This window comes from Brachyistius frenatus, unplaced genomic scaffold (assembly GCF_029030835.1).
Source record: "Brachyistius frenatus isolate BFR_SWC_R1_liver_20210118 unplaced genomic scaffold, ASM2903083v1 Contig_41, whole genome shotgun sequence".
In the NCBI taxonomy this organism is placed as follows: Eukaryota; Metazoa; Chordata; class Actinopteri; family Embiotocidae; genus Brachyistius; species Brachyistius frenatus.
The window spans coordinates 64,016-89,984 of NW_027210640.1; the positions used below are offsets into that span (position 1 = coordinate 64,016).

General features: G+C 40.9%; 2 protein-coding genes across 3 annotated transcripts; both read right to left on the reverse strand.

Annotated features, from left to right (window-relative positions):
• Positions 1-164: 164 nt before the first annotated feature.
• Positions 165-19,090, reverse strand: ppp1r2 (protein phosphatase 1, regulatory (inhibitor) subunit 2). Of its 2 annotated transcripts, none has more exons than XM_069702230.1 (6): positions 18,741-19,090; positions 9,174-9,281; positions 7,936-8,019; positions 5,525-5,628; positions 4,171-4,305; positions 165-3,282 (listed from the first exon to the last, which is right to left on the reverse strand). In XM_069702230.1, the coding sequence occupies exons 1-6, from the start codon at positions 18,869-18,871 to the stop codon at positions 3,275-3,277; spliced, it is 570 nt and encodes a 189-aa protein (XP_069558331.1). In that variant the 5' UTR covers positions 18,872-19,090; the 3' UTR covers positions 165-3,274. The 2 variants fall into 2 exon arrangements, with proteins under 2 accessions (XP_069558331.1, XP_069558330.1); XM_069702229.1 differs by having other exon boundaries at positions 4,084-4,305.
• Positions 19,091-20,016: 926 nt separating this feature from the next.
• Positions 20,017-24,803, reverse strand: LOC138623105 (protein ANKUB1-like). The gene is made up of 6 exons (XM_069702405.1): positions 24,714-24,803; positions 23,962-24,105; positions 21,922-22,138; positions 21,464-21,578; positions 20,741-21,340; positions 20,017-20,098 (listed from the first exon to the last, which is right to left on the reverse strand). Exons 1-6 carry the CDS (start codon positions 24,801-24,803, stop codon positions 20,017-20,019), a joined length of 1,248 nt encoding a protein of 415 aa, XP_069558506.1.
• Between the last annotated feature and the right edge of the window lie 1,166 nt (positions 24,804-25,969).

Consider the following 25,969-nt stretch of genomic DNA (forward strand, 5'->3'; position numbering starts at 1 on the left):
ACAACTTAATCAAAGTCAGAAAAATGGAGTAAAAAGTTGGTATTGTGAGTGAGAAGAAAAGCCGTGTAATTTGAGGCTTCAATCAGTGTCCGAGATACTCGCGCGTTTAGTGCAGATTTTCTGCATCATTCAGCTCCAAAATAAACACAGGCTGCACACAGCACTAGTTTCTAACAAGATGTGTTTAATGATTGGAGACGAAACAAAAAGGAGTACACACAATCCAATGATTAACAACATGCAAACTGGAAATGCAAAAAAAAAACACACAAAAAAAAAACCGCATGGATTTAACATCCATGCTGTGTTGAGACGCACACAGTGCAGAGTCATGGGGCTGCTTAACAGTCTATCATCCTTAGAAAACAAACCAAACAGGGCAGAGGTGGTGCAAAACATGGAGGCAATAAAACCATAACATGGAGCATAGCCTGATCATTTTACACACATGTACATAAATACATAAGAGGCACGTTTGACAGGTAATAACCACCTACGGAGGTGATCACGTCAGTCATGTTTTCAACCATCTTGTCCTTTCGTCTTAAGCGAGGACAAAACCAAATCATCTTAGCTTCTCTGCAGTCCACCTTTCTCTCCGCTTACAAAGTCAGTGATCAAAACACGAGACAGCAGTATCGTCAGTGTCTGGACTTGCGCGCACATTCCTGCTTCTCGAGAACAATCGTGTGTTAGTTAACTGCGTGGATGTTTCGTTTACCCTCTACACTTGGTTGGTGGAAACGATGAAACGATGAAAAGAAAGAAAAAAAACTGCAAAGGGACATTGGCAGAAGTCACGCTGTCAAGACGATGTTCTTTTGTATTTCCAAAAGCTTAACACTTCCAATCACAGTGAGGAATTAAAGGGTCAGAGGAAACTGAAGATTTAACAACACAAGACACACTTGAGGTTCCTGCATGCTTTCCATGTCACACTTTTCCTCTTGTTTACTGGACTCTGCCAAGTGAAGTCAGTGTGTCGCCAAGGATGAATGTCCAGAAACTCAGGCAACACCAGCATCTTCTTTTCCTCTGCTTTCGGCAGACTTACCAATTTTTTAAGACTAGGCAGCAAACTTTCTCCTGACACCTGTAGGAACCCCAAACATTACAAATAATCTATAAAATACCTCCAAAAATCTTTAATGGTTTAAATCCACCTCCAACATATTCTTTAACTAAAGTCAGTAGCATCAGTAGCATCTCTGTCCAACACATTCCCGAGCTGCATCGTCCATTACATGAAACAAAGTGTGACGGAACCAGTTGAGAAGTTCAGACAGACTGACTGTACCGTCCTCCAAATAACGTATTCTAACAGACAAGTTATCGAAGCAGGAGCACAGTGAGCGCTGGTTTCCTCTTCGTCAGATCTACGTAAGAGAGCCTGCTGTCACAGAGGGGACCTTTTTTTTTTCTTCCTGTCCTGTTTATCAGTAGCACACACTCCATTTCAGTAGGAGCACTTCAATACGGTCCTACCTTAAAAGAACACGAGACCTTAAGTGCCGATACAACAACCTGACTCTTCTGGCCAGGAAAAACACATTTGCTCTCAACATTTATAAAAGGTTAACCGGCTTGTTTTTATTTCACAAAACCATGTTGTGCTGGAGAGAAAAAAAAAGACATTTTGAAGTTTTTTACGTCTTTATAGACAACCAACATCTCCAATTCATCAGGGGATTAAATTTTGAAAAGGCCTTGAGTCTGGTTCTGTGAGGTATACATGTTTGTAAAACTGAAAAGAGGTTTGGTTTCTCATAGAGAGAAAGTAAATGAGGAGTTCTCGGGCAAAATCCAAGTGGGCCAATATAATATAATTGATGCCATTTACGATAAGCATAATGGTGAGACACTACAGACAGTGGTCCTCAGACTTTTTCCATCACCCCTTAAAGAGCCAATCATTAACAACGCTGGGGAAAATATTAATAAAGCAAGCAAAGACTTGTTTTAATTATCAATTAATATGTTGATTATTTTCTTGATTAGCTTTTAAGTCTTTAAAATGTTCCAAAATTGGTGAAAAAGCTGAAATGTGCAGGCTAAAATGTCTTGTTTTGTCTCGACCAACAGTCCACAACCAAAAGATACTAAGTTTATTATCATGGAGGACTAAAGGAACCCTGAAAATATTTACATTAAAGAAGCTGGAATCAGAATTATAGATTTTTTTTCATTCAAAAAAGGACTCAAGATGATTAATCGATCATCAAAAGAGGTGGTGAATAATTTCCCCGCAATCAACTAATAAGTCGACTATTGTTGTGCTTCTACAAGACAAGTTTAATTTTATTGAAATAAAATAAAATATTCAGGGTTAGCATGAAGCCCTGTTAGCACAATTCTAACTTTCATTTGTTTATGTCGACACGTGAATCCTATTCAAGCAGCTTTAGGTCTCCAAATGAATCCTACTGTTGTATCTGTGCCCCCCCCCCCCTCAGTTTGAGAACCACTGCAATGCAGCATACACATGCAAATTAGTGGGAAATAAAGTTGGTTGTAAGGCATCACATTTTTCAATACAAATTAGACTGTGTGGGCCACACACATGTTTACAGTTCCTCCATTATTGTAAGAGCATCATGTCAATCTGAAGTTGTTTTGAGTGGAACGGCATCACCATGTAGGCCATGCCACTCGTTCTGAAGCTGTGAATGGGAATAAAAACAAACCCAACTGAAGGTGGGGAGAAAATGCAACAGAGGTTGGTGACAAAGCAAAATAAAAAATAAAAGCCATCTGAGGAGCACCCAGTTAAGTGCCGTGGTCATGCCTGAGACATGCCTTCAGTGAGTCTGTGGGGTTTCCCCTGGCTTCCTCCAGGGCTGACGTGCTGGCTCTGTGGCCGTACTGAGGCAGTCCTGGTTATCCTACAGTTTTTTAATTTTTTTCCTTTTTTAAAAGAAGGCCTTGATCCTCCTTTCAGGTTCAGAATCACATATTCTTCAGTGCACCGCCAGTCCAGAAAAGGTGGGAGGAGGAAATTCTTGGCGAGGGAAGCGGGAGAAGCAACAGTCCTCACTTGTGCGTTGTTCTGATTCTTGGAGTTAAAAACCAGTGTTCGGGGTTAAAATGCACAGTTCAAAGAACAGTAGCGAAGAGAAGACAGGTGACCGGGAGTTTGTTGGCTGTTGAGAGTTGCTATGTGTGTGGTGAAGCGGTGTTTGCTGGATGGCTCAGCGTTAAAACACGGAGCGCAGTGGCACTGTCTGTCTGGATGTTGAGCTGACACACAGGGCTGAGGGCGTGAGACGAGCCTCGTCTACGAGTCTAGAGAATCAGTTGGGAGGAGACCAAAACACACACACACACACACACACACACACACACACACACACACACACACACACACACACACACACACACACACACACACACACACACACACACACACACACACACACACACACGAGATTAGACAGTGGTGGAAATATTGCTCCGATTTGTTAGCCCTTTGATCAGCCAAACAAAATATCAAGTCGATGATCTACGGTGCAATTAAGCTGCTGCATTAAAGTGCTTGCTTTTGATTTACTCAAGTCTTTCATTCTTAAAACAGGCCTAAATGTCTGCTTGTGCTAATTCAATGATACATTACTTCCCAAACCTGAAAACTGCTTATATTAAATTTGACAGGACCCATTTTACAGCAGTATCTAACGGTTATTTGACTCTCAGATGTCGGCCTACAGCTTCTTGTTATGAGATATAAGTGAACATGTGTGAGGCAGGTTTGCTGCATTGGCATCAGAGCAGGTTACAGAACTAAAAATCCGTGCGGGATAAATAAAGTCTCCTATTATAACGCACTGTGCTCATGTACACACTGGGCTTCACTTCAAACTGGGAGCTCGTTCTGATACGCAGCTGTGTGTGGATATGAACCACGGGGCGGCACAAACAAGCTTCACACAGCTGATGAGTAAAACCATTATTTCTTTCCATTTCACTGACATTGTGCAGTTTCACTAAATCGCTATGCCTCTTTTCACACTGAAGAACTTGTTCACCCAGAACTTGTCCAAATACGTTACCCACATGTGCACAGGAACACAGTGTCCCTCTGCTCACCTTCCTGTGGCGGATCAACACTGATCTCCTCCGTGTCCTCTGTGTCCTTCGCGTCCCCCGCTTCCTCCGCGCCCTCCCTCGGCTCACCTGTGTCGTCCCTCATCTCTTCGTCCTCATCTTCTTCATCCTCTAGCTCGCTGGCAATGAGCTGGCGGGCCAGCTTGATGTTCATGCCCTCGTTGTAGTGCATCTTCCTCATCATCTGAAAATGTTTCTTTTTGGCTGCAAGGGAAGAGACATTTGAAATTACTTTAATTGGCCAGAAGCGACGGGTACACGCAGAATTGATGGTTGGTAATTAAAACTGGCAAATTGCAAACCTCACTGATAAAAATAGTGAATTAACTTTGCCATCACGATAAAGCGAAATGTTGCCGCCACACATACATGCACGCACGCGCACACGCACTGTACATACTGCATGTAATATATAATATAATTCAATTCATGGTGAAATACTTCTATTATAACCGTAACAAAAATAAAAGAATAGAACGGGATACCAGGACAAAGATAAAAGATTTATGATTGAAAATTTCAAAAATATTCCTCTCAAACATTTCTACATCTTTTTCCAATAGGTGGCACAAGTTGGCAGGTCTACAACTGGGGGTGAAAAACTGCTGAAGCTGCAGCTCTGCGGTTGGATGATATCGATCAGGTTTCCAGACTGTTCTCTTGCTTTTTACCTGCAGAGTCCAGATATAGATATAAATATGAAGCAAGAGACCAGCAGCCAAAATTTATTCTGTTGCAAGTACGCCATCTGTGTCAATGCGCGCACGCGTGTGTGTGTGTGTGTGTGTGTGTGTGTGTGTGTGTGTGTGTGTGTGTGTGTGTGTGTGTGTGTGTGTGTGTGTTATGCAGCTCCACTGTTGACTTTGTATTTGAGTCATTCATCTGAGAATGCACAAAGAAGGGGAAGGTCAGAGAATGGTCAAAAGCATGCAGACATAGAGTGAGTGCTTGTGTGTGTGTGTGTGTGTGTGTGTGTGTGTGTGTGTGTGTGTGTGTGTGTGTGTGTGTGTGTGTGTGTGTGTGTGTGTGTGTGTGTGTGTGTGTGTGTGTGTCTTAAGGGAAGTCAGAAAAAGGTCAAGAGCCACACAACACTTTCCCAGACGGATCCCTTTCTATGAACAGTCCACTGCAGAGTGTCTCTGTGCACTCACTCACCCTCACAGCAGCGGAGGACACTTTGTATTACAGTGGAAGGTATAAATAAACTGGTGAACTGTCGGGTATATTCACTAAAATGAGCAACAAAAGCCATTAGTATGGATACTGATACACATCGCTCTCGCTCGGCTGTTGTGGCTCTGCTGCTTCATTTTGTAACAACATAAAATACCCTCATACGGTCATAATAATATTCCACGGTCACTTAATAATGCGAAGGCACTAGTTGGTGTGAAAGTGACCAATTAAGGCAGCAAAAGTTTACCTTGTTCTTCTTGAGTCAGATGCTCTTCCTCCTCCTCGCTGCTCTCCTCCTCTTCTTCTTCTTCTTTCATGAAGCGAGGCTCTGTGCCCTCGGCTGCCACCAGCCTTTACAAAAAGAGAAAGAAAATGTGTTATGAGAAATTCAAATTAATTGCCTCTTCAAAGTGTTTCTGTGGCCATTTCATTTTCCGTCTGTTGTGGTTTCACCGCATTAACTGAGCTGAGCGGCAAATAGAAACAGGAGCTCACCAATACAGCCTCCCAAACTTACTGTGGCGAGATTGAAAAAGACTTCTCATTACAGAGACAGATGGAGAGGTACGAGGCGAGGTGGAGGAGAGAGTAGGCCGAGTGAGGAGAGTAGCGATGTGAGCGCGTGTGACCACTCAGGCATGAGCCCAAAATAACACAACTTACTATCCCCAAATCTCCCACTCACGCACAGCTTGTACAGAAATGGACAAAAGGAATAACGGTTTACGGCTGAGTGGATGGTAGTGAATATGTGAAACTGCCCTGGGGAAGCTCCCATTTACTGTACTATCGCTCTGCAACTAACTGGCCTGATTCAGCCACAGAGAAGACCGTCACGTTCCCAAGACCTTCAAAGTGCACCAAAAGAGGGTGTGAGACAGAAGCAGGAGGGAAGGTAGAAGAGACAACAGAGCTCCTTTTAAGAAAAGCACCGTTAGATCAGAGGAAAGCGTTAGAATGGATGTTAGAGAGATAAAAGAAGACGAGGACAGAAAGAAGAGGGAAGAGAGCAGCTGCTCGACTTTCTGGAGGGTGGAGTGTAAAACAATGGAAGGCACTCATTGTTGAAGCAAACAAAAGGCGTCTAATTGACTTGCAAGCCTGGAGCTAATCGCTACCCTCTCTGTAGTGCACACACTCAAACCGGCTCATTCTAACCCTGCATCAATGCACTTATGTGAGCACGATGGCCCACAGCGAATCCACTTCTCAGCTGCCCTCACCATCCAGATGACAGCTCTCTGTGGCAGACAAACATCTCTTAACACAGAGAGACTTTACACACTGAAGTTGCCAAAGATTTAAAAAAAAAAAAAAAAAAAAAAGACTTTATTCAACCCCTCCCCCTCATTTGCTTCTTATTTATTGTCTTGGAGTTATTAAATGATTAATTGGTTTGGTGAAATCACTGTTCTACAATATACTTTCTTATTGTCCTGTGTATCCATGACAACCTTTTAAAAACTCCGACAGAGTACATGTTAACTTTCTGCAGCCAAACTCATTTCACATTTTCAGGTTTCAAAGATGCGTCATGGCAGCTTCAAAAAGAAGCTTGTGCTGTTTTAGTCTGCGGCACAAAGACAAAAATCGGTCATAACACAGATTTCTTTGTAAAGTAGAGACCAGTTCAGCCTCCCAGCAAAAACAGAACGCTTCCTTACAACTAAAATAGCTTCGTATTGGTGATAACGTCTCGGCAGTAAACCTTTTATTTTGGAATTGTTCTACAGTCACTGAAATTTTTTTGTGCTTCTATTTTTTCCTCTTTTGTGCCTTTGTTGCTTTGTTCTCTCAAGAGCTGACAAACAAACACATCTTTGAACTTTATCCAGCTTTGTTCATTTTCGAACATCACAAAAAAAAAAGAAGAAGATATACATATATATTTTCGAGCATTCAAAACACAGTTAGTACCACGAAAAAAATTATTACAGCAACATGTCTGTAAGCACCATTAGCCAGTGCTTTTCTGAGTTATTCATAACATTTTTTTCCTTGGAATTCAGGGCTGATCGCAAACACCCGCACACCCATTGTTTATTGATCAGCAGCTCAGTGTGACCGAGAAGAAAAATGAGGGAAGCATTTCAAAGAAAACCAAGAAACACCATACGATGATGTTCAACTTCAAACACACAGCATAAGACAATAACATCAGAAGGGTTCACACTTATATCAGTGGAAAATATAAAAGGTAATCAAAAATAAGTACAAAACTGAGTCAAATGTTTTCGGGCAGAGGAGCATTGCTCCAACAATAGTGTTGCTTGGCACTGTGCCCTTCTGTGTTATCCAGAATGCTTCTCTGTGTAATACTGCAGTAAAGTGGCCACTAAGTGTCTAAAGGACGTCAGAGGCTGCAGGCTAAATAAATCTGTATATCAGTTATTGTGATTTGATCATTACATGTGCCTTCAGGTGTGGCTTATCCAGACTACATCTGAGAGCACAAATTATTACTCTCCTTTCCGGGTCACAATTCCACTTCACTAAAATTCAAAGACACTGCACCAGCTACAGGAAATCAAAACAAAAAGCTCCTGGCGCTGTTACACTGGCAAACCACGTTTTCTATCCTTTCACTGCTTACTTCCCCTCTCTACATCCATGTACTTGGTTTGTACTCGTCTCCCAGCATTCACGTTTGATTCTTACTTTGATGCCAGGTCATCAGCTGCGAGTCCACTTTGGCCCTCCGAGTCACTCAGCGGCCCGTCATCATCCTCATCTCCCATCATCCTGAAAGACACGACTTTGATGAATAAACTTAGGCAAGAAGTGAGGGAAGGGAGAGAAGACTGGGGAGGAGAGGAAGCACAGACACGAACAGAAGCAGATCGCCATAGAGACGAGCTGCTGGAGGTAATCCAAAGGAATGAGAGCAGAGAGGCAAAGGACAGGAAAGAGGACCCGAGGTGGATTACAAACCTGCTGAGACACCGACACACAGAGCAGCCAAGCTCTAGAGGTGAACATTAAATAATCAATCTCCGTTGACATATTTTCAAGGTGAACGGACTCTTCAGAATCACTGCTGTGACTGAGCAAAGCAGTAGCTCCGCTGGGATTCACAGTATGACAGTCTGTCCTACTCATAGACACTCACAAGCACATAACATACTGCTGTACCCATTCTTGTTTTGTAAACTTTATTTATATATTATACCACTTGTATTAAGTGGTAGTTGTATTTCTCTTGCTTGTCACTTGTTGTTTTCTCTTCACCACTAAACCAAAGACAAATTCCCAGGATGTGAAACTTTACTCAACATATTCGCGTATTCATGGTCAAACTACAATAAAAGTAATCTAATAAGTAGACTTCAAGTGGCCTTGATGGTGCAGTTCAAGTGAAATATTTGTGGCTGCAGGAGTCAATATTTTACAAACTGCTTAAAAATGCTAAGAAAACCAATGTAAATATGTATTTATCAGCTCTGAAAAGGAAATGATCTTGGTCTTATCGAACATGTGGTTCAGTAATACATGGCACCAATCCCAGCTGTGGAGACATTGGTACAGCTGTCTCTTAGTAGGACACTAATATACGTTTAATTTACTTTTTTTAATTTTATATGACGTTTTGTATGTTTTTTTGGACCCTGACTCTTTCATAAACTTTTAAATTACTTGGCATTAAAAGCAGATTGTGATTCTGGGTTACTTTCTCTGTAGTGTTACACGTGTACTCTTAATGTAGACGATGGATGTCTTTGATGGCTTATAATTTGAAGTATAGCATTCTAAATTATTTAAATATTACAAACATGAGTTAATTCCTGAACAGTACATATTTATCTAAAAAGAACCGAAGGTTAAACCAACGTGTCGAGGGCTACCGTTTTTTTATTAGTATGAAAAAATATCAGGGATATTTAGTCTGAAGCTTTTACCTATTGTAAGGTGTGCTGGGTTCATCTATCTTCATCAGGCCGTAGTCTTTGTCGGCTGGATGGTAGGTGGCCAGGATGTTCATCTCATCCCATTTCTGTGATTTCTTCCTGTGAAGAGATCAAAGAAAAAACAAAACGGTGAGAAGCAGATAAGGGTAAAATGGACAGTCACTCAGTGAGGACCACGGCGCATCAGCCGCCAATCCACCATCAGAGCCTGGAGATTCCTCCGGGGAGAAGAGCGACCAGATTTAATCTAGGACTGAACGTGCCCCACTTTTCACTCACACTGCATTATTTTGGGAACACACGGACAAAAGCCCAGAAATGTCACTCGCACCAATTTGGCTTTAGACGACTCTGAGGAAGCGACACGGGATTTGCTTTTTTTTTTTTTTTTAGTCAAGGTAACCCAACCCACGGGTGGAAGTGAGGCTTTGAGAGAGCGTTGAGGCTGATCACCAGTGAGTGAATACGTTCAAAAGTCAAACGGTCTCCTCTGATGCAACTGCTTGTTCAAGAGCTGTTTTTTTTTTTTTTTTGGTACAATTTCCCTTTAACATATCTGTTTGTAATCCCCCCCGAATTGTTCCGTTCTCATCTGGGGGAAAAGGTTTTCACCTCAACACGCTCCGCTACAGGTTTTTATTCAAAATTACACTAATCCTGACAACCCTTTCAAATCCTTAGAGGAAATGAACAAAGAAAATGAATGTGTGATTTTGCTCAAGAGGATAAAGAGAACACCTGCCGTTACAGTTCGGGGGAGAGAAACTGGAACCATTTGTTTCAAGACAGAAAAAATGTGTCATTCCATTGCAAATACATTTTTTGTTATGCATTGAAAGTTTATTTAAAGTTGAGTTTCATTAGGACAGCATTTGCCTTTGTTTCCCACTTTTATCAATCCAAGCCAAAACTTAAAGCAATAAATCGCAGTGCTCCCAGGAGTTACATGTATATGTCGTATGTTAAATCACCCCGCCTTCCTAAGCCTCTTCTGCCAAGGTACTGCACATCATCTCTGACCTTGTTCATGAATAAAAGGTCGAGGATCACGGGGGACAGGAAGGGGGTGGGAGAAGAGCGATGCTAAATCCACCTCCTGCCGCTGCTGCTGCTGCTGCTGCAAGCCGGCAGAGCTCTCTCTCAACAACAGACCTCAGCCGTTTAGACTTTACAGATACACACATCATTCAAATGAGAGGGAAACACTGACATCCATACACTGTCTACACAGTTGTTCAGTTCATGTTTCATTTGTAAAATGATGTTTTTGTATCTAATGAGAGAACAGGTGTATTACCTTATCATAAAGGTATCATTAGTTCACGCTGACACACCAAAACAGAGAATCTGTTTGTACTGCAAATAAGGAAACGAGCTGTAGAGCGACAATGTGGCTCGGTGCGTCGAGAAACTATTCTGTAAACAGGCCGGCAAACAGATAGGTTGTCCATCCTGATAAAATGCCCTTGACCAACATACTGAACATGCACACTCATTTTATAAAATTAGCTACCTTGTTGGATGGGCTTGTGTTAGTGGAACACAAGACAAACTAAAAACCCCAGCTGTCCAAGTACAGCAAACCTCTATATCTAATATGAACAGTGATGGACAATCATTCAGATTTTTTGGGGGGGAAATATCAAAATCCTGAAACTATGTTGTTTTTTCTTCATGAATGTCTTTAATAGTTTTCTTTCTACTTGACAAAACAGGAAAAATCCTTAACGTGAGGTGAGAGCTTTGCCATAAGAGTGAAATCAGACATCACGACTGACGAGGACAGCGTCATCAATATTATTTAAGCAAGCTCAGATATTAGAAATAAAGACAACTCCATAAACGTCCTCAGGAAAAGGGCCCAAAAAACGATGTTCAGTTAGTATTAGTTACACAAGCAGCAGGGTAGTAGTTACACAACACAAACAAGAAGCAAACAAGCCTTTACTATTCCCAACGAACCGCTGTCACCCTTAAATCCACTCAAGTTCACTCAGTCATCACAACTGTCACACAATAATGATGCACCTGCCTCTGCAAGAGGAAAAAGCACAGAGGACAGCACCAAGTTGTAGTACACACTAAATATAGAGCTTCATCTCTTATGTGATGATGACTACCTCTCCAGGGTGGTCAACAGCTGGCGACATAATGCTTCAGGAAAACTCATTAAATAGAGTGAGTCATCACTGAGAGCTGAGCTGTGCTATCAGGTAGCATAGTCAGAGGGCAGTGAGGGAAGGTCCGGCCCTGTGCCCTCTACTACAGACCGAACCCGCCAACAGGAACGGCAGGACACTGTTGTTTTACAACGGAGGACGGGCCCCGTCAAACTGTACAGAATATACTGCTTCCACGTACTGGATCAAACCAAAAGGAGCAGGAAAGGAAATTAGTTCCAACCACCGGGGAAAAGCTCATCAATTTTACCTGTGATCCTCCCTGCTTAACTCCGGTTCAGTCTCATTTCATGACATCCAATTCTTTTCTCTATAAATCAACCTCATCCTTTAGTGGTACTTCGACACCTGCGAGCGCTGGTGCCTTTGCCCGGCTGTCGTGGTGTGTTTGGGCTGGTGTTGTTAAACCTGTGAAACACGGGACTGAGACCACTTGAAACAAGTTTCTACCTGCTTCTCAGTGACGCCCGGTGCTGATTGTTTGTGGCGTAAACAAAAACAGACCAACCGCAGGATTTTGTGATGGCACATATGTCATTTTCTCAGAGTCTGACAAGCTAAACCACTAATAAATCCAATCTTGTAATGGAGCTGCACAAGCTATGTATATGTTTATGGAAATCATTTGGTAACCATGGGAACATGTAGGCTTGCCTGCTGCATGTAAAATGCCACTATGCCCTTTTCCCTTAATCCAGACCAAGTGAACTAAAGTGTTTTACACTTTTGCTTACATTTATAGACGTAATGGCCCAACAATCGGACTATTTTTTCGAAGAGCTCAGAGACAGTACGTTAACTAAACTCACCACAAGTGCATGAATCCATGTCTTTCCTTCAAACAGCACACTAAACGATTAAACACAGTTTGAGAGATAGCCAGCCAGAATTAGGACTAAAACTATTCCTTAAGCTCCTGTCATCTGTCCAGACTGCAGAGGGAAATCAGAGAGTGCATCAGAGAAGACGAGCAACAAGGAGGGAATACATCAGTGAGCATGATGAAGTCAAGATGTAGAAAAGATGAGGTCTTCTACAAAATATGCAGAGGATGTATACTACAAGGATGTCAAATTAGTCTGAGCTGAAATGAATTTTATACCCAACTTAGCTAAAAGACCCCAAAAAAACAGCTGATACAAAGGTCAAATGTTTCACTTGGTAATTTTTAGCTAAATTAATTCAATACCCACCTCTGTGCCCAGAATACGAAAGATAATAAAGAAGAAGAAGAAAAAAAAAAAAAAAACTGGTGCTTTTTATCTACAAGAGGCGTTTAGACACCTGTTGATTCTGGCCTCATCAGTTTCTTATTAGTGCAGAAACGGTGTTCATTTCGGTGCCCACAGTTGACCTCATCTGGCCTGCACATGGGAGGGTAAAATGTCTGAGCGGTCTAAGTGCTATTTTTCTATCCACATTACAGAAAGTCCGAGATTCACTGCCTGTCAAACTGTCCATCGCACAGTTAGGGCGACGCTCGCAGGATACTGGAGGAGGGTTAGAGTTTCATGGAAGCCTCCATGAATTATATATGACCGGGTGTGAGGCTCATACATCACTGTTAACTAAATAATAGTGGGTCTGAAGGGGTAACAAAAAGTGATGGTCTCAACTGGGTCAAAACAGTGTCAAAGCCTTACATGACTCTTCAGTGCCGGAGGAAATGAATTGGACCTGCAAGCGAAAACAAACATGGTACATGTATAATCTTCCAATGTCACCTTTTCTTTTTATATTATTTGTAGATGTCTCATTGCCAATTGCACACGATTACTTTGTGTTTTCAGTGGTCTGTTTTCACATCATGGTTGTTTCATCTAAGTGGTGATAAGAGATTATAATACTGTAATGAGTGTTACACATTGGGCATTGAGGTTCCTATAGGTAATCTGCGGTTGGAAGTTGAATTGTTTAAACACAGACAGGTGGTCAGCTCACCGAATGCTGGGCGGAAGGTATTTGTAGAGCTAGTTCAGGATATCCTCTGGGTACTGGAGAAAAGCTGGGAAAGCAGTGTGATATGTTCCATACAACTAAAGCAGAAGGAGGAAAACATGTTTGGACTGTTGTCACACTTGGGGCGAGCACTGCTGCCTTAAACAATGGCAGAAATGAAGCTTTTTGTTCTATTGTGAATAAAAGAAAAGATTCAATGGGGCAAATTTCTTAACATGCAGAATGTCTAAATAATCAAAACAAGGCACATTCCTTCTACGATACATCTTCAGCATATTCACACAGTGAATTTTGAGGGTCCTGAACAATCCACTTCAAATTGCAAAGTAAGGAACTGTTCACTGACAACGGAATCAACAGTTTGTTTTTAAGACTTTATCACAGAGACTTTGCCCAAGATGTAGTTATCCACTGATAACCTATGACATACTGTAAATACACTTGGATTATTTTGTGAGGAATTTTGTTTATTAGCTGCATCCTTCAAAGATTATGTTATCAGATGGCTTTATGGCAGGAGTAAGTGTTTGAGAGCATGTGTGCTCTGTATGTAATAGATGTGTGCCATATTGTATTGTTTACGCTAATATCTGGTGACCCAAAGAGCCTGGCTGCTGTCTTAGATTGTCTCTCTGACATTAACTGTTGGATGGCTCAAAACTTTCTTCAGCTCAACAACTCAAAATCAGAAGTCATATTGTTCAATTCCCCAAACAATAACACCAGTCTCATTAAGAGTCAACTTGGTTCCCTGTCTGCTTATTTAAAACCTGTTGCCAGAAACTTGGGAGTAATGTTTGACTCTCAGTTAAGCTTTGAAACACAGATCAAAAAAATGGTCTAGTCCTGCTGCCTTCAATTAAGAACCATCTCCAGAATCAAACCATACTGTCACACTCTGACCTGGAAAAAGTAATTCATGCACTCATTTTCTCTTGACTCGACTACTGCAACTCCCTCCTTTCTGGCATAAACCAAAAATCTATCTCCCGCCTCCAACTAGTCCAGAATGCAGCAGCTTGGCTTCTTACTGGTCTTAACAGACGACATCACATTACTCCAGTTCTGGCCTCTCTCCACCGGCTCCCGGTTGGTTTCAGAATTGATTTTAAGATTTTGTTGATTACTTTTAAGGCCCGCCTCGGTCTGGCCCTGAGCTACATTATTGAAATGTTAGCCCCATATGAGCCAACTCGCAGCCTTAGATCCTCCGGTGGGGCCCTTCTGGCCGTTCCAAAGTCAAGACTTAAATCAAAGGGTGACCGTGCTTTTGCCCCTTGACTTTGGAACGACCTACCTGAGGAGATAAGGCTTGCAGAATCATTGACTTCTTTTAAATCACTTCTTAAAACCCATTTTTATAGAATTGCTTTTAAGTGATGTCCTTTTATGCAGTTCTTTTGTTCCCCTGTTTTTGTTTGTTTATTTTATTCATTTATTTATTTGTTTGTTTTCTATTCCATTTGCTCGTTTTGGTTATTTGTTTGGTTTTCTTGTATTCATTACCTTTATGGTATGGTCTTTTTTGCCTCCTGTTTTCTTAAATGTTTACCGGTATTGACGTTACGTATGACTATGCTTTGCTTCTCTGTAGAGCACTTTGTAAACTCCGTTTTTAAAGGTGCTATATAAATAAAGTTATTATTATTATTATCTAATAAGATTTTAATATAATAATTAAGGTTCATATTGTGATAATGGCAATATCCCAACTTGTTGATGTAATGACACCACAACGTTATGCAATGTTACCTGGTAGCTTGCATGCGGCTGGTTGAGAACCGCTGATGTATGTATATTAAGGGTTTGTGTGTTTTCTTGAAACTGACAGTGGCAGCATGGTACAGTACAGTCAGCCGGATTTGCTGCTCCGCTGCACACGATCCTTCCACAAACCTATTTTTCCTCTGGTTGCATGTCACTCAAAGAGAGACTATTTTTGTAACAACACAGAAAAAGCTTGATTCACTATTGGGAAAGGAATTCACTAATAACTGCCATCCTTCGATGGCCTAATTTCTCCTGCTGCAAGCTCAGAGCAGACCGCTCCTAATATGTGGACCTGCTGGCGTGGAATTAACAGGGACATGGGATCATAAATCCATGGAATAATAAATCACACGCTCAACATTAACCAACCACTGAATGGCCCTTCTGACATATGGACAGTATAATCATAAGTTGATACATTTTGATACTGACAGAGTACACCATGTGCAGTAACATGCATTGTGATCCAAATGATCATATTTACATAATTATTCAAAATATTTCCAATTTTAATTAGATAAGTTTTTTTTTTAAGGCATTCCAATCTGGTTTGATTTACCAACCCAACAGATTCTTCAGCTAGCACCAAAGATTTAGCAGCATTTGGCAGGTGGGTGGTATTAATTCATATCCATGACTGTAAAACAGACAGAATTCAGTTCATGTAGAGCTTTAAAAGCTCTCATATGTTTGTATATGTATTTTTTAGGCTTAACCACATGAACGTATTTTCAGCCATTTGTTGTAAAAATGGTCCAGAGAAAGCTTTCTTTGTTTTATGTAGATTCCCGTGACTGTTTCTAAAGCAGATTGGCAGATGTGCTGTGCAGCGATGTACACTTGCTGGAGGCCAATGTGAATCCACCTATGCATTAACCTTCAACAACTTCCTGTGCAGACCTGCACCCTTTTGTTGTTTCGGGTATTTCCCGCAGTTACTCACATATCTCAGTTCATATTGGTACAAAATCCACCTAACGCAATATTTTTTTGAGTGTACAGTACCACAGCTATAAATGCAACTTAAAGAATTGCAGTTTGTGTTTTATCAGGTTTCACCAGGTTTTATCAGCTTTTGCGGTTTCTTCCCAATCATGGCATGGAAATCTCTGCAAATCTCCTTTCCACAACCTTAACTTGAAAGTCATAAAGAGAGATATTCCAAACAGCAAAGTCAACTGAAATCATTTATATTAAAAGGTAATGTACTTTTCTCCCTGAACAGATGACTTAAGCAGTCCCCTTATTCAGTTCTAATGTCCCTTTTGTTCAAATCTGACTATGTTGGCAGTAACACAAACTAATTCAACAGCATCACACAGGGAACTCTGCCTGTCCGCTGTTTCCTGGGGGCAAACGGGGGGAGGGGGGCGGGGGGAGGCTGCGAGCTGGCTTTTGCAAGAGCCTAGGACAGAAGTGACTAAACAAGGGCTGGTGATCTTGGGCGTCACGTCTCGCTGCCACAGTGAAAGTGTCAGTGCCAGTGATATCGATGCACATGAGAAGGCAAGAGGAGTCAGCCTCCAACTCTCGTCAACCACACCCTAAAGCCATGAATGTATTAAACAACACAACAGCTGATTTAGCAGCCCCAGAGCCAGTTTTCACAATCAGCATATGATTGTGAACCCTCGTCACATCTCTGAACTGTGGGACTGTTGACCACTACAATTTATTTGCCTTCGAACATGCTCGATCCTCTACTGAGAGTGGTTACATGAGCGGAAACCGGGGCCAACATCAGGATACAAGTTAAGCCAAACAATACGAAATGTCCATTGACATATATCCAATCGGTGGCTTTGCTAAAGGGCAGACAAGATGCATTCAGGGTACAGAACTTCTCATGATAATCATGAATGAACAGCAGTCATTTTGACAAAGACTGGCGTTTCGATGCCAGTGCGGGCCTGTGGCACAGCTGTCAGTGTCAGATGTAACATCAAGTGTTTCTTGACGGAGATAAATGGAAGAACAATCTAATCACTGGAAGACTGATTTCAATCATAGTGACTCCAAATGCCTGTTGGAGGCTCTGAGCAACACCCATTTTACCATTGAGCTTCAGCAATACACTCAGTGAAGCCTAATGTCTGTTTTAGGGTTTTAGTTCAATTTTAAATGGCTTAGATAATGATCACTCTCGTGTAACCTGAGGCAGATAAAGCACTATACCATTGCAAAAATGTACATTCACTGTATGCCGAGAATGTCTACCTATTTTTTTAAACGTGCAGAAGGGTAGAAGTGCAAATAACATGCTAATACACGGATCAGTCATAACATTACAACCATTGACAGGTGAAGCATTAAGTATAATACAACACAGGTGCATTAAATACTTCCTTCATGAGGAGCAATATGTTCAGGAGTTATTCATTCTGATTGAGAGAGGTGTGGATTTGTGCTATTTTGGAGACTCTAATCTGTGGTGCTGTTGGGTTATACTGCGAGGAACTCAGGGAATATTAAACTGAATTGATGAAATGTATGTTGTTATTTGTTTGTTTTTTTGTATCTTATGGGTCATATGTTCACCAGAATCTGTATGTCTTTTTCAGTTTTGCTGTTTTATATCAAAATATTTGGACTACTTGATTTGAAATGTTGCAATTCCCCATCATTTGGTGTGACATCCAAAATAATCATCAGAATATTTACTAAATGAAATATCTTAAATATTAAGAGTGTGGCAATGTTGGATTTGATGTCACGAACAGCCAAAAAAAAAAAAAAACACATCTCCCTCTCTATGACGTAATCTGTTCAAATTAATCTAAAATATAATATCTGGTAGAGATGGTTTGGTTAATTAATTTACGTTCATCGAAATATCATTATGTGACAGAAAGTGTGCTTTAATGATTCGTGATTCATGTAGTCACGTTTAAAAGTTACTATCCTTTGTGTCTTGTGTAGAAGAGTGAGATCCTTTTACACTCTTACACACGTGTTGTTGAACAGACGAGAGTTTGACCTGTGAAGCCGTGCAGGTTTTAGGGAATAATAGTTATAGTCCTATAGCTTTATATTGAATCTATAACAACTTGACTGGGGCTTTAAAAAAAAATATATATATATATATATATCAGGTGTTTAAAAACAGTATGACAGCAGGTGCCTGAAGGCGCCACTTCACTTTAAAATTGATGTTAACGCAATTTGTCCTTTTATGGTAATAGTTGTCAGAGAGTTGTCACTATCACGATCATTATTTCCCCATCTTCTTCTTCTTTTTTTTTTTTTTTTAACTAACTCAGACTATTTAATTGTTGACACCTCTGAACTTTATAACAATTAGTTGATGACCGTTAGAGTCACGTCACCTGTCGTGACTCCGGCTAACAACCGAGCTAACGCGACAAACGACTCCCAAACGTTGGCTCTCGGTTACGCATAACATCAAGATGTTATCAGGGAGGAGACGCCATCCGATAGTCTCAGGAGGGGGAAACAACAACAAAAAAAACACCACCAGAAAGTTCGGTTGCAGGCACCACACACACACACACAGATCAACACGACCAGCCGAAGAGGTGACAGCGGAGTTAACGTTTGAGAGGCTAACAAGTGTTTAGCTGTCGTTAGCTAACGTTACCCGGTTAACCGAGCTCGTCGCAGCCGAGCGGGAAAAAAACCAACAACTTACTGCTGGTCATCCTCCGAGAGTCCCAGGGCTTGTTCCGTGTTCTCTTCTGGTGCCTCGTCCGACAGCGATCGGACGTTTGTACCGCTGTTCCTGTTCTTCAGAATGCCTTTTATCGGCCGGGGGGCTGCCATTCCCACACGCTGACTGCGAGACCCGGCTGGCTTTCTGCTATGTTTCTCCTCAGCCGGTGTTCTGATTCGGTGATTTCTGCGATTCAGTTAACTAAGACCGGTTCTGTTACGACCAAAGCGCTCCGTCATAACTCAGTGCCCGTCCATCTTACACGGGAGAAAACCACAGATCCAGCGTGCGCTGGTGTGTTATCATGTCTACTCCCTGGTTCTTCACTGACTGGTGGGGCAACCGGGCAACAGCACTACTAGCGGGTCGGCTCTGCTCCAAACATCGCGAGATTTTCGAAACGCGATTTCATTCCGTCCAGTGCTGCCTTCCAGTGAACGGCAAATTACAGACATGCAGCTAGAATTTTCTTATTGAAATTTTTTTTTTTGTTTTTTTTTATGTTTCCATTTGACATTTCATTGATCTCGTTCACTGGGAAGAAAGCAGTGCATCTTTCACAAACACAGGTTTAATTTTCAGATAATACATTGTGGTGCTGTCTTCCAAATGACATACTTAGTACCCTAACAAATAACCTCTTCAATATTAGGACTCTTATTTGTGAAGAGCAGGAATTTTGACAGAGTCGCACATCACCCTCCGAAATATCTTCAGCTTTAATTATTTTACTCAGAAATTAAAGTGTTTTTGTTTCCTCTGTTTAACACATTTAATAAACACACTGATTCTTTTTTTCCCAGCAGAAGTAGTGAAAAAAACACAACTTTTGTGCGGTGTTCAGGAACAGCTGCAGCTTCCTCAGCGCCTTAATTTGAAAATTATTCACACCGGTGACCCCGCCCCTTTCTCTCTGGATCCAAGATGGCGACCAATCAGGGTGGAAAGAGTCCAGCATTTCACACTTCTTTTTTGGGGTGTTTTAAGTGCATCATCCAGGTACTTGTCTTGCACTGCATGTTTCTGTACTTGACAGTGTGAACGCACTTATGCACTCAAAATTGTGAGTGTCAGTGCACAAATACAACATCTGGAACACAGCACAAGTCTGAGATATGCTCTCCAGTCGTCACTCTGAAGGATTCTGTGTTGTTTCAAGTAGTTGATGGGAGATCCATATGCATCTCAGCTGATTTGTGACAGATGTGGATTGGACTCGTCTGTAGCAGGATCCTGACCCAGATGTTGATCAGTATTAGGCCTCAGAGTGGACGTACTTCCTGACGAGAGTCCGTGCTATGTTCAGCTGCTTTAACCAAGGTTTCTCTGTGAAGGTGCTATATCAAAAAAAAAGAAAACAAGTTATTAATAATCAAGCTGCCATGTGTAGCATAAATTTGCCGTCCATAATTAAAAAAATAATAATAATATTTTAATATGTAATTACAGTAAACAAATAGTTTCTCTTTTATGTTACATGTTACTTAATTTCCATTCATATTTTCCACCAAATACCACCACAAAATGGAAATTGCAGTAAGGCAACAAAGATTAGTCTCAGGAAAAACATATTTTGCCTCACTGATTGCAGTGATTGTTCACTTGAATAAGGAGTCATTCATGAGAACAAACAGGTTGTGGTTTAAGTGAATGCGAACATATAGAGAGCAAAGTACAGACACCTGGCTATAGTCAAGCAGTATGCCGCATTTTCTCTCAGTGTCTGGTCACAGTGGTGAGAGGACTTCAGAGGTGCATTGACAATACGGAAGGATTTCGGTGACGCTTCAAACACAGGCCTACGAATGTTGTCTCTCTTGATTAGTGGGAGTATAAACTTTCCCTTGCAAAGGTTGTTGTCTCCTTTCATTTGATCCAATAGGCCATCCTCTCTGCTCTTCATACATTGCCTTTGCTTTTTTTGCATGTCTTTCACAGATGGTTGACAGAGGGTTGCTCTTTTGAATAGGAGATGTGACCTTAAAGGTGAGTTGCTGATGGGTGGTAAAGGTTGCAAAGCCTTGGCCTTGATACTTCTTCTTGATGTGGTCTCAGTTTTCCGGGATTTGGAAGACATCATTGGCTGGTTGAAGCCATCGACCAGCAATATATTTCCCAGCCTGGCTGTGAAGGCAACATTGGAGAACTGGCCTCGATTGGAGGCCACTCTCTCTTGCCCCAAACGTGCCCAGCGTTTTATCTGGAGGTAGATGCGCACGGGCAGGAACATACTTCGCAGAGACACAACTGAGCACAGCTTGTTGGCTAAGTAACGCACACAATCCGTGTGACCATACTGAATGGCAATACTCAAAGGGTCACGGCCTCCAGGGTCCCGACAAGCCAAGCTCCAAAGGTTCTTGGTGATGAAGAGTTTGAGGATGAGGAGCTGACTGTTCTGTGCAGCTATGTGGATGGGACACTTTCCTGTGTCTTGGTGGGCAGTTTGTTGGCACCACTGGCGGTACGGATGAACCCCCACTGGTTCCCCAGGGTGCACCCCCTGTTCCAGCAGCCATCCTGCCAGGTCCAGTTGACCCATGCTGGCCGCGATGTACAGTGCCACCCGCAGCTGAAACCTGGAAATGCAGAAAAGGAAAGTGTGACTTGATCTATGTTGAAAACACATTTTTGTGAGATATTATTGATATGCTGCAAACCGAAAAGGTAGTATCAAACATTTATTCATAGAAATGTCTGACCTCATTACTGGCTTCTCCTCTGATAGATGTCTCTGGACAGTCAATCTGTGGCCACAAAGGCAACCCTGAAGGAACTCCACCCACCCGTCCCATGCGTCCAAACGGAGAATAGTGCCTACGGTTAAATATATATATTTTTTTCTATTTCAACCTCACATTTTATTATGCATGTCATTAAAGAGGACATTGATCTAAAACTCTCATTGTACAAGGCATTTATTTTGATATGGTGCTTAAATTGTTTATGCAGTACAAGCTATTTGAACAGGTACCAGAGGAGGGGGCAGGTATTCAGTACAACACAATGTAAAGCATTATACATAGAAAGTAACGTACTGCTTCAGAAACCAAGACATATTAACAAATATTATAACATTTTTCACAAAGTTTTAGACGATTAGCTAAAACCAAACACATAGATCACAGATCGCAGTGCAAAAAAAAAAAGCCAATCATACCCACTTCGATGTCATAGTCTTGCAGCCAGTTGCAGTCATAGAGTTGCACACTGGCAGGTGTGCTGAGCCGAAACGTGCTGACTGGAATGCCACTTTGCATGGACACCAATGTTTTCAGTTTGGCCACAGATGTTTGAAGGAGAGATTCATTTCCGCTGATTGGTAAAGTTTCTCCTGTCACAGAATTGAACACACGCATCACGGGCCTTTGTTCACTCTGAAAAGTAAACAAAATGGCACAAGGTCCTTGTAGTTAGTGAGACAAAAGTGCAACAGCTGTCACAGGATCAGATCTTGTGTCTATACTTAATAAAATACAACTCTCAAGTAAAGGGCATCAAACTGAATCTCAAACTTTCCACCATCAGCAGAAACTTTCAAATCTACAATATATGAAAGAACCACATTGATCAAATTTACATTTTTATAGTCTTTTAAGTACATTGAATTGTATTTTATCCGTTTTTATCCACATAGTTAAATGTATTCCATGATCCCCATACAACCATAACTTATAAGTCAGTAAAAGTTTTACAATTAGTACTTTACAAGCAAACACGAGGGATTAAAGAACAGACTGTATACAATCTATAGTTAAAATGACAAAGTTTTAAAACCTTATTTCATGAGAAGTATGTGTCTAAAAAACGTCTAAATGAAAGAAATGCTAAATGGTATCTTGCCATGAGAGGTGTCATGTAATGAGACTGGAGTTTGCTGCCACTCTGTGGTTGACATTTTATACAATCACATAAAATGAAGGCTTCTCCTGCTTTAATAAACACACTATATTGTGCTGTATGTAGTGACCTGCCTAGATAACGTTACAGAGGAAAACCCTGGAACCTGGAAGGCTTTTTGCAAAAATAAGGATTCTGCAAGCATTCATGGATATGTACATTGATCTATTAACAACATATCTTACCATCTTGCATGCTACGGATTTTCAACTTAATACATACACCTAGGAGGAGGGGAGAACTGACAAAATCAGGGAAAAAAACGTATCTTTGAAAAGATGCAAAACGTTACAGCAAAGTGACCCAGACCAAGACAGTAAATATAGAATGATAAAATTAGACTATACTGTACAGCCAATAAAAACAAGAATTCTTATAAGATGATGTTAAAGGATGACAAAAGCTAAAAAAAAAAAAAGGTAACACACAGAAAGAGAGACTTACTCTCTCACTTCTGTCATCCTTTACACAATGTTGCCTGGTGAAGAGCTTGTAATGTGTCCCAGTATCTAATAATGAGGACAAACTAAAGATTTCAGACAGCCATAAACTTCTTTCTCTCTGAGCTGCCTCTCGCATGGGAGCACCTTGTTCCATATTAGTGCGGCGGTGTGACATTAAATTCTCTCAGTGTAAGATGGGTGTCTTTGATGAGAAATAATCCCAAGTGCTGAATATGTATGCAGTGCGATACTAATTTTAGCAGCGCTAAAGTAAAAGGATTATGAGCATTGTGTTTTTGAAGTGGATTGTCAGTGATGGTGAGTGAGGGGTCCCGCAACATAAAGGCTCAGCATAAGGCTTCTGTGACAGCAAATATAAACCCATCTGAGTTGTGTATAATAAGACTCTAAATGCTGTATGTTCCAGGAGTCAAAGTAATACGGTTTGTGTAACCCCTGATCGTCCTGACACTTGATATAAATCAATAACTTTCTTTGGAAAAAGAAGAAAAGAAGAGGTGAGAATATCAGTTGAAAAGTCAGAGGTGACATTATCGTACAATATTTGAACTGATTTGAACATTGTGGTAACACTAGGAATAAGGTCTCCTACAATTCCATATACAAAAATCTTCAGGATGAATATCTGCTTTTTGTCTTGTTTATGTGCAGATGCAATGTTGGGAGGACTGCACTGCAATCATTTTTTTTTAAGTAAAGCATATAAAAATGTAAAGAAAAGGAGCAGTGTAGGGTTAAAGGAAAGATGCAGATTCTCTCTCAATGTGCATCATTGGTTGATCAGTACGCTGATTTTATTTACTGCAAATCATGAAACCCTTTTAAGCTTTTAATACCTTTTTCAGGCATCCAATGACACTGCTGCTTGTAATGCCGATGTCACTCAGACCCCAGCTGTCCTGCAGTGATGCACCACTATAGCTCAGCTCAAGGTACTGCCTGACCTGCTGGTCATCAGAGAGTTGCACAAGAAAGTTATCCTGCAGAAAAGAACAGAGTTGACATTTATGGAGGCATGACAGGTTCAAGAAACAAAGCTCTTATTTAGTTAGTTAATGTTCAGTGTCTGTAGCTGCATTTGCTTTACCGTGTGCATTGAATACAAATATTCTCCAGTGACTGAGAAATTTAGCTGTTCTTTTTTAAACAGTTTGTGCAGGTGTTATATTCAGAACATTCACACCCAATTACTTATGCAAAATGTTTTGCACTGTATATTTCACCATTATAGCAACATTATGCCAAAGTTATCATAAATACATCAGTCATTTGTCCCTGAAATAATACATGCAAATCATCAGGCAGATGATCAAACAGCAGGTAAAACAAACAGTCCACTAGCTGAGAGGTGCGTCTGCATCCTACATGGGTGCAAATGCCCTGAGCAGCAAATCTTCAGTTGGATACCTGGCTGGTCGAACCTTATCTGCATGCCTATCCCCACTCTCTTTCCCCACATTCCCTTTCTATCTTCACTATCATTTAAATAAAGGCATAAAATATTTATTTAAAAAAAGCAGTCAAATCTGGACAAGGAATTACTTAATTAACTATAGAGGCCCTGGGCCACAACTGATACTTGTATTACCTTCACCATCTTCTTTAAGGCCCCTACAGTCTGATCTGGAGGGATGTCAAAAGGCTCACAGAAGTCCTCGTAAGAGATGAAGACCCTCATTGTTGGGGCATTTGTCCTCTGTGCATTTGTGCTCATCAGTTGTGCTCTGTTGGGACAAAGCAGTGTGTGTGGTTAGTTTGCTAGAGGCAGAGTCGCAGCAGGAAGGGGAGGGTTTGAGAAGGCACACTGTGCTGCTCAACAAAAAGACGATGTTTTTAAACCCAAATTTCCCTCCAAAACTTAGATTTCTTGTTTACCACATTAGTAGGGAAGTTGATTAAGCTCGGTTTAACATTTTTGCTTGAGTTTTGAAATGGTTTCTTTAGTAGGTGAGACGTTTTTGTCTCTCCACAAAAAAAGCATAAAAACAGTTAAATAGAAACTTAAATACGAGTCTCACGTCAACTGTACACCTGACTGTTTTTGCAGCAACAATAAGACTTCATCACATGACTGTCAGTCACAAAGTTCAAATTTAGTTCCTCAGATTTATCATCTGAGGAAAACATTACGCAGTATTACAGTTCAAGTACAATGTGCATAGACTGACTTGTGCTTCTGGTTCTTGATTCAGCTACTGTATGAAGTAAATTTGGCTTTATTATTTGTTAATGTCTCCTGTTTCTGTTCTATTGTGTTCTTGTCCACTGCAGTACACAAGCATACTGTATTTTCAGAGAGGACTATCACAAGAGAAAAAGTACTACAAACAGTTTTAAGAGAGTCCAGTTGGAAATCCGACCCCAACCCTAATGTGCTTACGTCAACTCTTAACCCTGCCTTTTACTGAGAAACAAAAGGACTACCCACTGGTTTCACACAGGTTTAAAGGTTAGAGTAATTTGAAATGTTTTTTAAGAGTTTTATAGTACTTCTTTAAGGTTTTAACAAGAGACAGCTAATCTGCATTTGACCTTTTAAAGTCTGAAGCAGTTCCTGGGGTTTTTGTGTTCAGTGTTGGCTTGAAGGAAAGAGTGACGCATGTTTTTCAACATTCCAAACCTCTAACTTAGGATTTCTTTTCTTTTTTTATGAACATACAAAATATCTAAGTATAGAAATATTGATAAGTTTTGTATCCACACGAAGATGAAAAAGTTAAGCGTACCATAGAGATATAAAGGTCACTGCTTTCGTAGCAGATCACACATGCTCCTTTTTTTTACCACAATAAACTTTTAATTCCAAGTCTAATTTCCCAAATTTTTTATTACATTTATTTTGCT

Bases quoted from the DNA above. Each gene is read 5' to 3' on its own strand.
- LOC138623105 (XM_069702405.1), bottom strand. From the start codon at position 24,803: ATGAGGGTCTTCATCTCTTACGAGGACTTCTGTGAGCCTTTTGACATC. The intron at 21,579-21,921 runs GTATGATTGGCT...ATTTAACCGTAG, and splicing joins AGACTATGACATCGAAGTGG to GCACTATTCTCCGTTTGGAC. The intron at 21,341-21,463 runs GTCAGACATTTC...CTGCATTTCCAG, and splicing joins GAGGAGAAGCCAGTAATGAG to GTTTCAGCTGCGGGTGGCAC.
- ppp1r2 (XM_069702229.1), bottom strand. From the start codon at position 18,871: ATGGCAGCCCCCCGGCCGATAAAAGGCATTCTGAAGAACAGGAACAGC. The intron at 8,020-9,173 runs GTAAAAGCTTCA...CGTGTCTTTCAG, and splicing joins CCCAGCACACCTTACAATAG to GATGATGGGAGATGAGGATG. The intron at 5,629-7,935 runs GTAAGAATCAAA...CTTTTTGTAAAG, and splicing joins GCTGATGACCTGGCATCAAA to GCTGGTGGCAGCCGAGGGCA.